The sequence below is a fragment of the Stegostoma tigrinum genome, chromosome 38 (assembly GCF_030684315.1).
Source record: "Stegostoma tigrinum isolate sSteTig4 chromosome 38, sSteTig4.hap1, whole genome shotgun sequence".
Lineage (NCBI taxonomy): Eukaryota > Metazoa > Chordata > Chondrichthyes > Orectolobiformes > Stegostomatidae > Stegostoma > Stegostoma tigrinum.
In genome coordinates this window covers 5,830,558-5,846,996 of record NC_081391.1, presented here as the reverse complement: position 1 = coordinate 5,846,996, position 16,439 = coordinate 5,830,558, and the positions used below count along the sequence as shown (strand labels likewise).

Below are 16,439 nucleotides of genomic sequence, written 5' to 3'. Positions count from 1 at the left end.
ACTCAACTTCTGCCTTAAAATGTTCAGATGCTGCTTCCTTTTAAGACTGTCCAAAAGACTGAAGACCCTTCATGAGAAAAAATATTCGACATATGTCGGTCTTAAATAGGCGGACTGTTCTTTTTAAACAGTGATCCCTAGTTCTAGATTCTCCTGCAACAAGAAACATCCTGTCTCCATCCACCATGTTTTCCTCCAGTTTGTTTCAAAAATGAACCATTGAATTTCACAGATAATGGGAACTACAGATGCTGGAGAATCCGAGATAACAAAATGTGGGGCTGGATGAACACAGCAGGCCAAGCAGCATCTTAGGAGCACAAAAGCTGACGTTTCGGGTCTAGACCCTTGGTCAGAAAAGGGGGAGTGGGAGAGGGTTCTGAAATAAATAGGGAGGGGGCACGGATAAAAGATGTATAGAGGAGAAGATAGGTGGAGAGGAGACAGACAAGTTAAAGGGGTGGGGATGGAGCCTGTAGAGGTGACTGTAGCTGGGGAGGTAGGGAGGAGATAGGTCAGTCCGGGCGGGGATACAGACATATCAAGGGGGTGGTATGAGGTTAGTAGGTTGGAAATGGGGGTGCGGCTTGAGGTAGGAGGAGGGACAGGTTAGGGAGGCGTGGATGAGCTGGCCTGGTTTTGGGATGCGGTAGGGGGAGGGGAGATTTTGAAGCTTGTGGAATCTACATTGATACCATTGGGCTGCAGGGTTCCCAAGCAGAATGAGTTGCTGTTCCTGCAACCTCCAAGTGGCATCATTGTGGCACTGCAGGAGGCCCAGATGGATATGTCATCAAAGGAAAGGGAGGGGGAGTTGAAATGATTCTGGACTGGGAGGTGCCATTGTTTCATGCGAACTGAGTTTGGGGGTTCTGCAAAGTGGTCCCCAAGCCTCTGCTTGGTTACCCCAATGTAGAGGAGGCCATAATGGGTATAGCAGATGCAATATACCACATTGGCAGATGTGCAGGTGAATGTCTGCTTGATGTGGAAAGTCTTGGAGCCTGGGATGGGGATGAGGGAGGAGCTGTGGGGGCAGGTGTAGCACTTCCTGCAGTTGCAGGGAAAGGTGCCGGGTGTGGTGGGGCTGGAGGGGAGTGTGAAGCGGACAAGGGAGTCACGGAGAGAGTGGTCCCTCCAGAAAGCAGACAAGGGTGGGGATGAAAAAAATGTCTTTGGTGGTGGGGTCAGATTGTAGATGCAGAAGTGTCGGAGGGTGATGCATTGGATCCGGAGGTTGCTGGGGTGGTGTGTGAGGATGAGGGGGATTCTTTTTTGGCGGTTATTGCGGGGAGGTGGTGTGAGGGATGAGTTGTGGGAAATGCGGGAGACACAGTGGAGGGTGCTGTCGACTACTGCGGCGGGGGGTAAGTTGTGGCCCTTGAAAAGCGAGGACATCTGCAATGTACGGGAGTGGAATGCCTCATCCTGGGAGCAGATGTGGCGGAGGCAAAGGAATTGGGAATAGGGGACGGAATTTTTGCAGGAAGGTGGGTGGGAGGAGGTGTATTCTCGATAGTTGTGGGAGTCGGTGGGCTTGAAATGGATATTGGTTTCTAGGTGGTTGCCTGAGATAGAGACACAGAGGCCCAAGAAGGTGAGAGTGGTGTTGAAGATAGTCCAGGAATTTTGCTGAGTTCATAGATTTTGGCGTGTCTTCTGAAAAAGTAGATATATCATATATCTTTTGTGAAATTTTGTGACCAACCAATCACAGAGAGGTTAATTCTTAATTTGTGAATGCTTCATATTGTAAGGTAAAAGCAGAGTTCCACATTGAGGTTGTTACAAGGTAGAATATTGGGTGTAAAGTGGCTCGGTAACTACTTGCCTTATTCCATAACTGTTTATTTTACTTTCTTACTTCAATGAGATATGGGTTGCTAGCATTGCCAGCAATATTGTCCTTTTCTAATTGTACTTGAACTGAGTAGCTTACGAAGCCCTTTCAGAGGGTAGTTAACTGACAGCATGTGGCTGGCTCTTTGGAGTTGCATGTAGGCCAGACCAGGTAAGGACACCAGATTTTGCTTCCCTAAGGATATTAGTGAACCAGATGGATGTTTACAACAACCAGTGACAGTTGTGGACACCATCACTGAGGCTGCCTTTTTGTATTTCAAGTTCTGTGGTGGGATTTGAACTCTCATCTTCCTAAGCATCAGTTTAGCTGCCTGCGTCTGTGTTACTAGACATTTCCACCACGTCACCATATTCCCCTTTTTGTTTATCAATGATGTTACCCATCTCAATTTTAAAATATTCAATTGACTCCCCAGTCTCCATATATTTTCTGGCGGAAGAGAGTCTCAGATCTCCATTGCCGTTTGTGTGAAGAAGTGCTTCTTTGCATAGTATCAATGTCAGTTGTCTAATTGGACAAAAAGGCTCCATTCTGTGTTGCACTTTCTGTTTCTGTGGATGCACTGCAGTTTTTTTTAAATTGGGTACAGGCAAAATACTGTCAGTGCCGAAAATAAAATAAAACCATAAGTATTCAGTGGGTCGGGCAGATTCTGTGCAGAGGAAGAACAAAGTTAACATTTGAGTGTCATGTTCTTTCACCAAAACTGGAAACAGGTGAAGGTATAGCAGGTTTTAAGCAAGTAAAGGAGCAGGAATGCTTTGTATGGCATTTCCATTATTAGGGTTAAGAATATGTAGGTGGAGGCATTCATTGATTAAATATCTTGTGCACTTATAAACAGGGACTGCAGTTACACTAGCTGTTAGTTGAGGAGGAGGTAAACATTTGTAATTGATTTTATTTATTCACACTAGTGCACATCACTGGCTAAGCCAACATTTATTGCTCATTCCTAATTGCCACTGACAGCTGAGCTACATTCTTGGAACTACGTAGTCCTTGGGGTGTAGGAACACCCACAGTGAATGTGAAAAAAGTTACAAAATATTCACCCAGCAACAGAGAAGGAAGATCAGTTTGAGGGTGGTGTGTGTCTTGAAGGGAGATTTGCACTTGTTATCGTTATCTTTTTAGTTTGTAGAGTCAGTGGGTCTGAAAATGCTGTTGACCAAACATTTTGAGAGTTACTGCAATGCATCCTGTAGGTGCGACAGACTGCTGCCGCTGTGTTGATGATGGTGGGAGTGAATGTTGAAGTAATGGATGAGATCCTAATCACATGGGATTTTTGCCTCGGATGATGTCTGATGTCTCGAGTGTTAAAGCTGCCTCCAACTTTTGACTTTGAGCAAATTAAATTTAAAGTAAAAGATTAGACTCCAGTACCTACCTTGCCTGGATTTTGGCCTGAATTAACAGGGAAATTGCTAAGTATAGGGTGGTGGGGAGGGTCAAGGAAAATAAAGTGAACAGTCTGTGATATGTGCAGATGTGATGGGCTGAATGGCTTCCTCTTGTGCTGCAGTTTTATGGTTCTAGGGCAAAAGGAAGACAAGATCAAATGCCAGAATGGGCCAGTAGTGCAAGGCAGAAGGTGGTAAACAAACAAGAATAATAAAAGATGTTTCCAGCAGAGCTGTGCATGACAGTGACAAACCCATTAATGGCTGATATCCAGAAGAATAGAAATAGTGGTTATGGTCTAAAACTGTTGAACTTGTTGAGTCTGTAGAGTGCCTTAAGCAAAGACGAGGTGCTGTTCCTTGAGCATAACATTTAATTTGCATCAGAACAGTGTAGGAAACCTGAGGACCATGATATGGTGGAATTTGATTTCGTGCATCTTTTCCTCTCATTATTCCTGTTGAAAGATTTTCCATTTATGATATATGGACATGCAGCAGAAGTTGTGCTAGAAGTGTCTTCAGAGAGTTGCTATTCCTGAGAAATCGGTTAGGAGACAAGTTATCCTTACATTTGCTCAATGATGCCCTACAGTCCGCATCTTCCAAACAAACCCATTGCAACAGTGAGGTTATCCAGGCACACAGATAAAGAATGTTATGGGTTCAGTTTTTAAGTGATACGTTATCTGAAAGAAACCATGTAACCATGATTAAATGAACATTACTTGTACTATGCCAAGAATTCTGGATCAAACATTACCCTAACACTTTTTTAAAATATCTCGTAAATGTAACTGGTGTGTTCTTTATTTCTTGGCTGTGACTGTGTATTAGTTGGATAAATATGTTGTGATGATCATAGTATTTGGAACCATAGGATGGTTACAGCGCAGAAGGCCATTCAGTCTGTCATGCCTTCAGTGGCTCTCCAAAGAACTAGTTTGCCCTGTGCCACTTCCTGGCAATCTCCCTCTAACCTTGTACCTTCATCCTGTTGGGATAGCAATCCAAATCCCTCTTACTTAAACAAAAACAGAAGTTTCTGGAAAATCTCAGCAGATCTGGTAGCATCTGTGAAGAAAAAAATCTGGGTTAATGTTTTTGGTCTGGTGACCCTTCCTACGATCTTTTGCATGTCTTGCTTGAATCCATCTCCGACAGAGAGACAGATCCCAGTCTCTCTGTGGGAAAGAACTTCACCTCGTTGACATTGCTTCTGTTGCCAAGGACAACACTCATAACCTCTAATTTATCTATATAATCAAGTTTCTCATCTCCAAAACTGTTGTCATGATTTTTACTGGACTGTCAGCACAGACATATGTTGAGTTCTGAAAATTAAGCATACGAAAGTTAATTATTGATTGTTACTTTTCTGTTTAGACCCAATGTAAGTACCAGATCATAATGAAAATTCAACCATAGTCGTACAGCCTGGAAACAGACCCTTCGATCCAACCAGTCCATGCTGAACACAATCCCAAAATAAACTAGTTTGCCTGCCTGCTCCTGGCCGTGTCCCTCCAAATCTTTCATAATTCATATACTTATACTCATCCAAATGTCTTTTCAATGTTGTAATTGTACCCACATCCACCACTTCCTCAGGAAATTCATTCCACATATAAACCACACTTTGTGTAAATAATTTGCCACTTGTGTCTTTTTCTTAAATCTGTCTCTTCTCACCAAAAAATGTGCCCTCATTCTAGGAAAAAGACAACTACCATTCTGTCAATGCCTCTCATCATTTTATAAACTTCCATAAGGTCACCGCTCAATCTCCTTCACTCCAGTGGAAAAGTCCCAGCCTATCCAGCCTTTCTTTACAACTTAAACCTGCCATACCTGGCAACGTCCTGGTAAATTTTTTCGAAACCCTGTCCAGCTTAATAATATCCTTTCGAAACTAACTGGGTGACCAGAACTGAACGCAGTATTCCAGAAGAGGCCTTACCAATGTACTTTACAACCTCAACATGACTTCTCAACTCCTATAATTGAAGGACTGAGTAATGAAGGTAAGTGTGCCAAACGCCTTTCTAATCACCCTGTCAACATGTGACATGAACTTCAAAGGATTATGTACCTGAACCCCTGAGTCCTTCTGTTCTGCAACACTATCCAAGGCCCTACCATTAATTGTATAAGCCCTACACCTGTTTGTTGTACCATAACACAGTATCTCACGTTTACTCAGATTGAATGCCATCTGCCATTTTTCAACCCGCTGATCCATTTGATCAAGATTCCTTTGTAATCTTAGAAAACCACCTTCAGTATCTCCTGTGTCACCAGTTTTGGTTTTGTATCTAATAGTTTCACAGTTCATCATTTGGCTTCTACTAAAATAAAGCAGTGTCTCCCCTGAATAAATTTGGTACCATCTTTCAAGCTAAACAAATCATTGAACTTTTAGGTCAAGTAAAACTTGTATAAAAGCAAAATTCCCCAAAGATTACAGCCAAGGTTGAGCTAGTTCAGTTCACTTACTCATCTAGTAACCATCGTGCCAACTGTGTTTTAGGGTGGCTCTGGTTAGCGCTGCTGCCTCACAGCTCCAGGGACTGTGGTTGGATTCTAGCCTCAGCTGGAGGTCTATGTGGACTGTGCACGTGCTCCCTGTGTTTACATGGGTTTCCTCCAGATGCTCTGGTTTCTTCCCACAGTTCAACAATGTGCAGGTTAGGTAGATTGTCCATGGGAAATAGCCCTGTGTCCAGGGGTGTACAGGTTAGTTGGATTGGTTGTGGGAAATGAGGGGTTTTGGGGGTGGGATGCCCTTCAGAGGGTGATGTGGACTCAGTGAGCTGAATGGCTTCTTTCCACATTGTCAGGATTCTATTTGGGGTGGCACAGTGGTTAGTGCTGCAGCCTCACTGCGCTAGGGACCCAGGTTAGATTCCAGGTTCAGGCAACTGCCTGTGAGAAGTTTGCACATTTCCCCCCCATGTCTGCGTGGGTTTTTTTCTGGTTTTCTCCCACAGTCCAAAGTTGTGCAGGTTAGGTATATTGGAAGTGCTAGATTGCCCCAGTGTTTAGGGATATGCAAGTTAGGTGGGTTAGTCATGGGAAATTCAAGGTTACAAGGATAGGGTAGGAGGGTCAGTCTGAACAGCATCCTGCCCAGAGGGTTGGTGTGGACCTGATGAGCTGTATGGCCTGCTTCCACACCAGAGGGGTTCTATGTTTTGTTCTAGTTTAACTGAAAAATAATAAAATAACTGTGGATTCTGTAAATCTGATGTAAAAATAGAAATTGCTGGAAAAGTTCAACAGGCCTGGCAGCATCCGTGGAGAGAAATCAGAGCTAATGTTTCAGGTCAAGCGACCCTTCCCCAGGCTTTAAATTTAACTATTTCTGAAATTGGACCTTCTTAATGAGCATTGTTATTTCACAATTTTCAGATACCTGTGGTGTGGTGTGCGGCCATATCACGAACAGCTAAAATCATAAAACATGATGGGAAAAGAAGCCAACCTTCTACCAGCATTAGAACAGTGGAGAATATGTGATTACAGCTTAATGTGCTAGTTTGCAGAGCAATCTTGTGATAAGGAGCTATCTAACATGGAATTGCAGCAAATGTTCCTATACAAAGGACTGAAAGAGTAACAATGGAGCAGACACTTGTGATCGGTAAGCAATTGAAAAGTGGATACCAAAGTGTAGAGCTGGATGAACACAGCAGGCCAAGCTGCATCTTAGGAGCGCAAAAGCTGACGTTTTGGGCCTAGACCCTTCATCAGAAAAGGGGGAGGGGGAGAGGGTTCTGAAATAAATAGGGGGCGAGGGGGAGGTGAATCCAAGATGGATAGAGGAGAAGATAGGTGGAGAGGAGACAGACAAGTTAAGGAGGTGAGGATGGACCCTGTAGAGGTGAGTGTAGGTGGGAAGGTAGGGAGGGGATAGGTCAGTCCGGGGAGGATGGACAGGTCAAGGGGGTGGGATGAGGTTAGTAGGAAGGAAATAAGGGTGCAGCTTGTGCAGTTCCCATTATCTCTGATACAATTGAAAAGAGGATAGTTGTGCATTCAAGGACTTGCATGAAAAAGGAGGAATTGCTAGAATCAATACAACCACAAGCATACAGATTTACCGATCCTTTTGGGGTGGGAAGGCATGAATGTGCCATACTATTCCTGCCTGGCTCAGACCTCATGGTATCTGGTTGACTGTTGATATCCTCAAAGAAACCAAGCTGTACAATATATACAATACTTGTCAGTGTCTCCCACAGCTAAATAAAAAGAAACAGATTTATTGGCACTCCTATTGAGAAGCATCTGTCAGGCTGAGAAATGAAATTAGTAAAACAAAAGCCTTGTTCACTTGTTGCTTTGAGGTTAAAATTATTGTAAAACCTGTATTTTGTGTTATGCTAAAAACCACACAAAAAAAAGTTGAGGTTGTTGTTGCTTAAATCATTCATAAATATTTGTTTGCAAATGTACCTTTTCTTGTGTTCACCTTGCATTTTGGGGTGTAGAGGTATGTACAAAATAGGAGCAGGAGAAGGCCATTTGGTCCTTTTAGTTGCTACGCCATACAGTAAGATCATAGCTGATCTGATTATGGCCTCAACTTCACATTTCTCCTCATGATGTGGAGGTGCTGATGTTGGACTAGGGTGTACGAGGTCAGAAATCTCAAGTTATAGTCCAACAGGTTTATTTGAAGACATAAGCTTTTAGAGTCTTACTACTCTTTTAGGTGTTAGAGAGAGGTAGTATCAGATACGGAATTATAAGTAAAAGCACCACATCACTGTGGAGGGTGTATTAAATAAAGATGCTGTTAAATCTTTAAATGGTTAGAAGGTTTTAATTGATTTTTGTATGTAAATCCCCAAATTCTTTTCATGTCACTGTCCTGAAAGAAGAACTAAAGGTTTTATCGGTGTAAAGAAGAGATGACATTTTAGGTCAGACAAGGCATGTTAGGTTTGAGGCCTTCTTTGGAATCTGACCAAAGAACACACGTCAACTGAACAGACTCATCAAGAGTTTTGATCCAGTCCTTCAGAGTACCTTACTGTCATCCTGCATACTTCCCACATCAGGAACTTCTACTGCCTTCCAAAGGTACGCAAAGGCAACACACCTGGACATCCCATCATATCAGGCAATAGGACCCAGTGGAAGAACCTCTCTGACTATGTCAAGGAGATCTTGAAACCCACTGTACAAGGATCTCCCACTTCTGTTGCAAGACTACAGATTTCTTTCAGAAACTCAGCACGCACGGACAAGTCGAACCAGGAACGTTCCTCGTCGCGATGGATGTTTTGGCTTTCTACGCCAGCACCCCTCCACGAAGACAGCATCACTGCAACAGTCTCCATACTCAATACCACCAACTGCCACTTTCCAGATGCCTTTCTACAACTCATCTGCTTCATCCTTGACCACAATGTCATCACCTTCGACAGCCAGTTGTTCTTCCAGACACATAGGGTAACCATAGGAACCAGATTTGCAACCCGATATGCCAATGTTTTCATGCAAACGTTCGAACAAGACTTCTTTGCTGCACAGAACCTCTGACCAACACTATGCACCAGATATATCGACAGCATTTTCTTCCTTTTGGGCTCATGGCGAGGAATCACTGAAACGACTACATAGCGATATCAACAAGCTTCATCCCACCATCAGACTTACCCGTGGACTACTCTTTAGAATCAGTTTCGTTCTTGGACACGAGCATCTCCATCAAGGACAGAGACCGCTGAACCTCCTTCTACTGCAAGCTCATGGATAACTTTACGATGTTGCATTTCTCTAGCTTCCACCTTAAACATATTAAAACATCCATCTCCTACAGACAAGCCCTGCACACATACAGGATCTGTTTGGATGAGGAGGAATGAGACAGACACGTGAAAGCTTCATCAGAAAAGGATGCTCAACTCATCAATTGCCAGTTCCAAAATGCCACAGTGAAAAAAACTGTAATGATCTTAGAACGCAGGTATAGAATGTGCCCAAAAGTGTACCCTTAGTTTCTCTGCTCTTGGGATGCCATGTTCTTCACAGCCTTCAGCATATTAATAATAATGATGATGATGAGCACCTCACCAGGATCTTCCCCACGCCTCCACTTCTCACCTTCAAACAATTGCCAAACCTGAAACAGACCATTGTTCATGGCAAACTACCCAGCCTTGAGGACAACATCGACCACAACTCTACATATACAGCCCTGCCATGGCGACCTCTGCAAGACATGTCAGATCGTAGACATGGAGACAGCCATCACGCATGGGAACACCATCCACCACGTACACGAAAGATACTCATGTGACTCAGCCAGTGTTGTCAATCTTAGCAAGGGTGCTGTTCAGAAAATTAACCAACTCTGTGGCATTATTTAAAAATTCAAACTCTCAAAATGATATAGCAAACTTTTTTAAATCAGTACCTATTGGGCCATGAATGTGCCAGTTGATCAAATATTCTGAACAATCAAGAGGAGCGCTTAACCACAGTGAACCCTCACCTAGCAAAGCTTCGAGATGTCAACATGCCTCAAAAGGTCAATATAAAAGCGTCAACACCCTTCCTAAAATCAATGTAAAAACTTAAAGTAATAGAATAATAGAGGGGGTATGCACATCATTGTTAGACTTGCAGCACATACTGAGACCTTGCAGTAGATCTCCGGTTTATCAAGAGTGCCAGTTGATCAAGTACCAATTAAAATTAAGTTTGCTGTATTTATTGATCAGTCATCTTCCATCACACTTGTTAACTAAAAATAAATTCCATTATTTGTCATGATGGGATTCGAACCCACATTGCCAGGAACATTAACCTGGGATTGTGAACTATTAGACTGGTGACATTACCATTATACCACAGCCTTCTCCTAAGTTGTTAATTTGTACTTTGGTCCAAAGCTCCTCGTCGATCTATTTTGTTGTTCTTTCAGTACAGGCCTATGTCATGGGTTCCGATTTGACTGAGGACTGTGCTGCTTTGGAAGCTAATTTTTGCCCCAGATTGGTCACTACAGTTTAGCACTACAGTTGAGAACTTGGGATCAACAATAATGTTCATTCACGTAATACCTTTACCAGAATGAAGACACTCTGAAGCAGCCCACAGGGAGTAGTAATCAAGCAAAAATTGATACCATGCTGTAGAAGCAATGATTGGGGCAGTGACCAAATGCTTGATCAGGGAAGTAGAATTGAGGGGAAAGTGGAGAAATTTAAAGGGATTTCCAGAACTTGGGGCCTAGAAGGTCGGAGGAATCAGTGGTGTGCAAGAGGCTAGACTTGGAGGCATTGCACATTTATTTACAACAGCATTAAGGTACAGCAAACAGTTAGGAAGTGGGGGTGGGGAATGTATGCTTGCATTGCAAGGGGCATGTAAATATGGAATTATTGAGGTCTTGCTACATTGGTACAGATCAGACAGAAAATGACATTGGAGTAAAATGCAGTTTTGATCTCCTTATTTAAGGACAAATCTATTTGCATTAAAAGCAGTTCAGAGAGGGTTCACTAGGCTGATTCCTGGGATGAAGCAATTGTCTTATGAGTGAAGGTTGAGCATGTTCACAGGAGAATCATAGAAGTGTCACAGTGCAGAAGAATGCTGTTTGGCCTATCACCTCTGCTTTGGCTTTCCAACTTAGCGTTATGCCTTAGGACTGTTCTCCTGCCTTTTCTGCATACCCTTTTGCATGTGTCTATCTAAATAATCATTGTGTCCTCTTGAATGCCTCATTTGACGTGCCTCCTCCACATTTCCAGGGAGTGCATTTCAGACTTGAGCCATTTGCTTTGGGAGAGAACTTTTCTTGTATCATATGTTCTAATTTGCAAACTTGCTTTCATTTTTTTGATCCTTGTTTCTGTTCGTAAAACTTCCCATCCTATATCTAGACCTATAGAACTACGTAGCAGTTGGAGGAAAAATGGTGAAGCCCTTACTGAAAATTGACAAATCAGCAATAACCTTACTGAACAGCAGGGCAGACTCCATGGACTAAGTGGCCTGTTTCTGCTCCAGATTCTTGAGTTGGAGCTGCAGGGTTACAGAGATAGTATGGAAGAATGTGAGGATAGGATCTTTCAGAAGAGCAGTTAGTCTCGCCAGTAAATTTGTCTGATGGACAGCTCTCTTAATACAAATATAACTTGCAGATCTCTCCAGCAGCTGCGACAGTTCCGAATATCACAATAAACAAAACTATCTTCTCTGAGGCAAAGCTGTCAGGTGATTTATCTGCAAAAATTAGGAATCGGACACAAGTGCAGGTGGTGTAGGATTATCATATTTAGCCATTTTATTTTAATGACCATTGAAATTACTGTGCATCTCAATTAAATGGATTTTTCTCCTTTTGAATTCTGTCTCAGTCATTGCAGTACAAGTGAAGGAGGAGACAGTTGATTCATCAACACCACTGGACCCCAGCAACCTACTGATCCCTGTAGAAAACATCAAGCAGGAACCAGTGGACTGAGTGAGTCCAACACCCGCACTAAAGCTGCAGTGTGCTCGTGTGAACTGGCTAATCTTCAACCCTGTAAGTGATCATCTTTTTGGACTGGTGTCGGAGAAGGAGAACTGCAACCAGGAGTCCCAGACCTTGAGCTGGATTGAGTGGATCCGACTGGTTTAAACTGGCCAGGACTGGATCCTGCCAACAGAAACATTTTACGCTAGGGTTCTTTTGTTGCTAATTTCAGCCTGCCAAAAAACTTAGGATTTATTAATCAATCGGGAGGGTTCTGCGGTACAATGTTGGTTAAAAATATTGTGGCTGAACAAGACGTGTGTTTTAGAAAATGCAGTCTGTACAGAAGTGTCAGATTCTGTAAAACATTGGTATAGTATTCAGTGCTCAGATGTGACAGCCTTAAGTGTGTAATGTTTAAACTGATATTTCCTCCTGTCCCTGAATGTGTTTACACCTTTGCCCTTAAGACCTTTATCTCACCCATGTGCCATTCTTTGAGCGGGAACTTAAACTGAGCAGAGATCAGCAATTTCATCTTATGGTGGTGAAGGAAGTCATTGTGGCCCAACCTCATCTACCTGGTTGTTAGATTCCAGCTGATGCCGATGCTGGTGGCCCGTGGCAGGGATTATGCTTATTCTCATCTGTAACAAATTTTGGAGATGATGCTGTTAGCCCAGCTAGGATGAGTGAGCTTTGATGCAGGTAGTCAAACCCAGTATCTTATAGTTTGCATCAATCTGTGCCACAATGGGATGTCTCTTTACCTAGTATTCTCTCTGTCAATGCTCTTCAGTTTGCTGTATTGCCCACCCATTTTGTTTTATTTTAAATGCATGTATCCTTCCTTGGCTGTAGTTCAGTGGTAACTTGCTGCCTTCCAGAAGCTCAGCCATTTGGTTGTTGCTCCTGTCTGACTGTTGGAATCCAGTTAACTGGCTGACAACAGTGGGAGCCACACAGCCTTCCTGCAGCATGTATGTGATATTGTATGAACAAGGAGCAGGACTAGGCCACTCCAAGTACTTGAGCCTGCTTCACCATTCAATAAATGTATGGCTGGTATGATTACTCCTTATTGCAGCCAACCCTGATGGTCTTTGGCTGCCTTACTTATCAAGAATCCATCCACTCTTAAATATTCAAGAATGCTACTTTCACCAGCTTTTTGAAGAAAGCCATTCCAAATATACATGACCTTTTCAGAAAAAAAATCTCCTAATCTCTGCCCTTAAATGAGCGACCCTCATTTTGAAGCAGAAGATGAAACATTGTCTCTACAATTACCCTGTCCAGGTGAGGATTTTGGGTTTCAGCCAAATTGTATCTGCTCCAGCACCAGAAGGATTTGGAGGTGTGATACAAGAGGCAGGGCAGAAGGGGCAGTGGCTGGACAATATGGAGGCATATTTCCACAGGCACCTTACAGGGTAGTAATTCTTGAATATTTTCCCCATATCTGACCAAGGAACTGAATTTAGTTGTAACTTCCCCATTATTGTTTGGTCCAGACAGAAATTTGAGCCTGGCATCTGCCAGACCTATCTATTTCACCTATTCATTGTATTAACCTGTTGAGTCCTGAGCGAAAGCTCCATCCTTACCATTTAGTAATTGAGAGAAAAGGTGGTTCAGTGGTTAGCACTGCTGCCTGACTGTGCCAGGGACCTGGGTTTGATTTCACCATCAAGCTGTGTGGAGTTGTGCATGCGTGGGTTTCCTCTGGGTGCTCTGGTTTCCTTCCACAGGCCAAAGGTGTGCTAGTTAGGATGGATTAGTCATGCTAAATTTCCCGTAGTGTTCAAGGATGTGTAGATTAGCTGCGTTATAGCAGAATGGGTTGGTATGGACTTGTTGGGCCGAACAGCCTATTTCCACACTCTAGGGATTCTATGATGATAATGATAGCAAGAAGGAAAAAAATCAAAATCAGTGTCATGGCAAAGCTGAAGGGTAACATTGAGAGTTTGTGCAGAAATAGGACCAGGACTTTGTTTCTGTTTCATGCTGTTGGCATTATCCAAAACGCTTTTATTCCTGCTGATTTTATATTACTTTAAAATTAGCTCATTTGAGCACTCTGCCTCATGAAAATTTCAAATTCCAGTCCAGAGATTTGGAGTTAAACATTTAGGTTGGCTTTTTTTTTTTGGCAGTGCTGCATTGCGAATAATGCATGTGCAATTAGCAATTGGGCAGTGCCTCAGCAGGTTTTCTTGTCTATCCCTGCCTAAGCACCACAAATGTCATTTTGAAGAAACACCCAAAGTTGTAAGCTACAGCGAATGTCGTGTAAACCAGTGATTGAACGTGGGAATTCTTCAACTGGTGGGTAAATAAATGCAGAGATAACAAAGTGTAGAGCTGGATGAACACAGCAGGCCAACCAGCATCAGAGGAGCGGGGAAGCTGCGGCCCTTGTCCTGCCCATCTCCTCTCCACCTATCTGCTCCTTTCATTCATTTTCCATCAATGCCTCCCTGCCTCTCTCAGAATACCCTTCCCCTCCCCCATTTCTAAAGAAGGGCCCAGACCTGAAATGTCAGGTTTCCTGCTCCTCTGTTGCTTGGCCTGCCATGTTCATCCAGCTCTGCACAGCGTTATCTCAGATTCTCCAGCATCGGCAGATCCTACTATCTCTGGATAAATAAATGCAACTGTTTTTAATGTTATATTTGCTGGATGTGGGCCTCGCTAGCTGAGCCAGCATTTGTCCATCCTTAATTTCCCTTGATGATGGTGAGCTTCCCTTGTGCTTTTGTGTTAGTGGATACTTGTTCCACTTATTTACTCCCCCAAACCACCTCCCAATGAAATCCTCCTCGTCTGTGCTCTGAAGAGAATAATTGCTGCCTTTGTCCATAACTAATACAAAACAAAATCATATACTGTATAATCCAGAGATAATGGGAACTGCAGATGCTGGAGATTCCAAGATAATAAAATGTGAGGCTGGATGAACACAGCAGGCCAAGCAGCATCTCAGGAGCACAAAAGCTGACGTTTCGGGCCTGGACTCTGATGAAGGGTCCAGGCCCGAAACGTCAGCTTTTGTGCTCCTGAGATGCTGCTTGGCCTGCTGTGTTCATCCAGCCTCACATTTTATTATACTGTATAATCCATCAGTGTTTGAAGGCAAAATTGAATCACTATCCCTTCACGAAATCTAAAGTGATTTGTCGTCATGCATCCTGTCTTGGATGCTGACTGACTTGTTATTCCTTTTCAACATTTTTGCATTTTTTGTTTTAATTTCTCATTTTTCAGGGTTTCTTCTTACCTGATACCTCCCTGCATCCTTCTCTTTGCCACACTGTTTCTCTTTTTTATTGCTCTTTTTCATTCTCTCTCTCTCTGCCTGCCTCTAGCTGTCTCCTGCTGCTTTTCTGTCCCTCTGTCCCTTAAACATCAAACTGAGTCCAGCTCATGGATGTTGAACCTTGTTATAGATGTAATCAGTTTCATTGTTTTATGGTGCTGTGTAATTATTACCAGAAGATAAACTGGAAGGCAAAGTTGATAATGGCTTATTTTATTCCCTTCCATCCGTCCATTAACCAAGTGTTTAGTTTCAGTTTTGGTCCTTGCATTGTTTCTCCAGCTTAAGCAGTGCAGACTTTAATTTAGATCTGTAGAGTTAATGCTGTTTTCAAGATTTCCCTTTTGCGTACCTCCAATAACTTTTCAAAACTGCAAGTTTGATCATGTCCTGTGAAAGCAACTTTTTTTGTCAATGCTCTACCTTCTGATTTCTGCTGTTCTCCTTGAGTACAGGCTTTGTGTTTTTTTACTCAGAACTAGAATCTTGCTTCACTCCAAACCCCAATAGAATCAATGGGCTCAGATGGATTAAACAGGAAATAGGTGATGCCTGGGAATGATTACAGGATAGTTTTTTTTAAATTAACTAACTTGTTCAGACACTTCTAGAGCTGGCAGATCTTGCCCCAGACCTTCTCACTCAGAGGTAAGGACAGTGCCGCTATACCACAAGAGACCTATGATTTTAAACTGTAGAGTCAAGAAGATTAATTTCATAGCTGATTAATTAGAAGCTATTAAATCAAAGGTTCAGATGGCCTGTTTGGGGAATACCTGACAGTGATTGCAGGTTGTGATGCAGTTGAAGGATTGGGTGTCTAGATTCACAACAAATCTGGGTTAAAACTAGGTAAATTTAAAATCCTAACCTGGACTCAAAGAATAGATTGCAATTTTGGAGGTGCGTGTTAGTGTTTTAATGTGTAGATAAATGTGGTTGAAGTCAGTTGCCAAAGATGAAAGCCTGAAATGAAGTGGTTATGTGTAAAGGAGTTCTTGCACATTCTGCAGTTGTAGTGTGGACACTGAACCCCTCCCCCTCATGCGTTTTGAGTCTGTAATCATGATGTGCCAGCTTGCGGTAACATTAGTACAGGTTTGTCAGGGAATCCTCTTCTGTTCACTAGCAGGAAATTTGGAGTTTAGAATGTATTGTGGAAATTAAAGTTTTAATTCATGTTCTTCAAACGTGCATAAATTGTGAAGTATTTTGTGATATCTCATGTAATGCAAATGTGTATATTTGTCTATTTTTTATAATAGCTTGTTTGAAATAGGTAGGATCCATTAGAAAGTTTTTTAAAACTTAGGTTTAATAATAACTTAAGGGGGCTTCAAAGTTAATGATCTGCCACCAAAGTCAAAT

General features: G+C 42.6%; 1 protein-coding gene across 3 annotated transcripts in view; it reads left to right on the top strand.

Annotated features, from left to right (window-relative positions):
* LOC125447227 (lethal(3)malignant brain tumor-like protein 2) overlaps window positions 1-16,439 on the top strand; it is a 158,294-nt gene that overhangs the window by 90,464 nt on the left and 51,391 nt on the right. For 2 of the 3 annotated variants that reach the window (XM_048521471.2, XM_048521470.2), the window contains exon 17: window positions 11,649-14,699. The exons of the other annotated variant lie outside the window; for it this stretch is intronic. In XM_048521471.2, coding sequence (XP_048377428.1) covers window positions 11,649-11,755 — 107 coding nt within the window. In that variant the 3' untranslated portion in view covers window positions 11,756-14,699. Of the gene's footprint in view, window positions 1-11,648; window positions 14,700-16,439 lie in introns of those variants that run through there. 3 annotated transcript variants of the gene reach the window in all.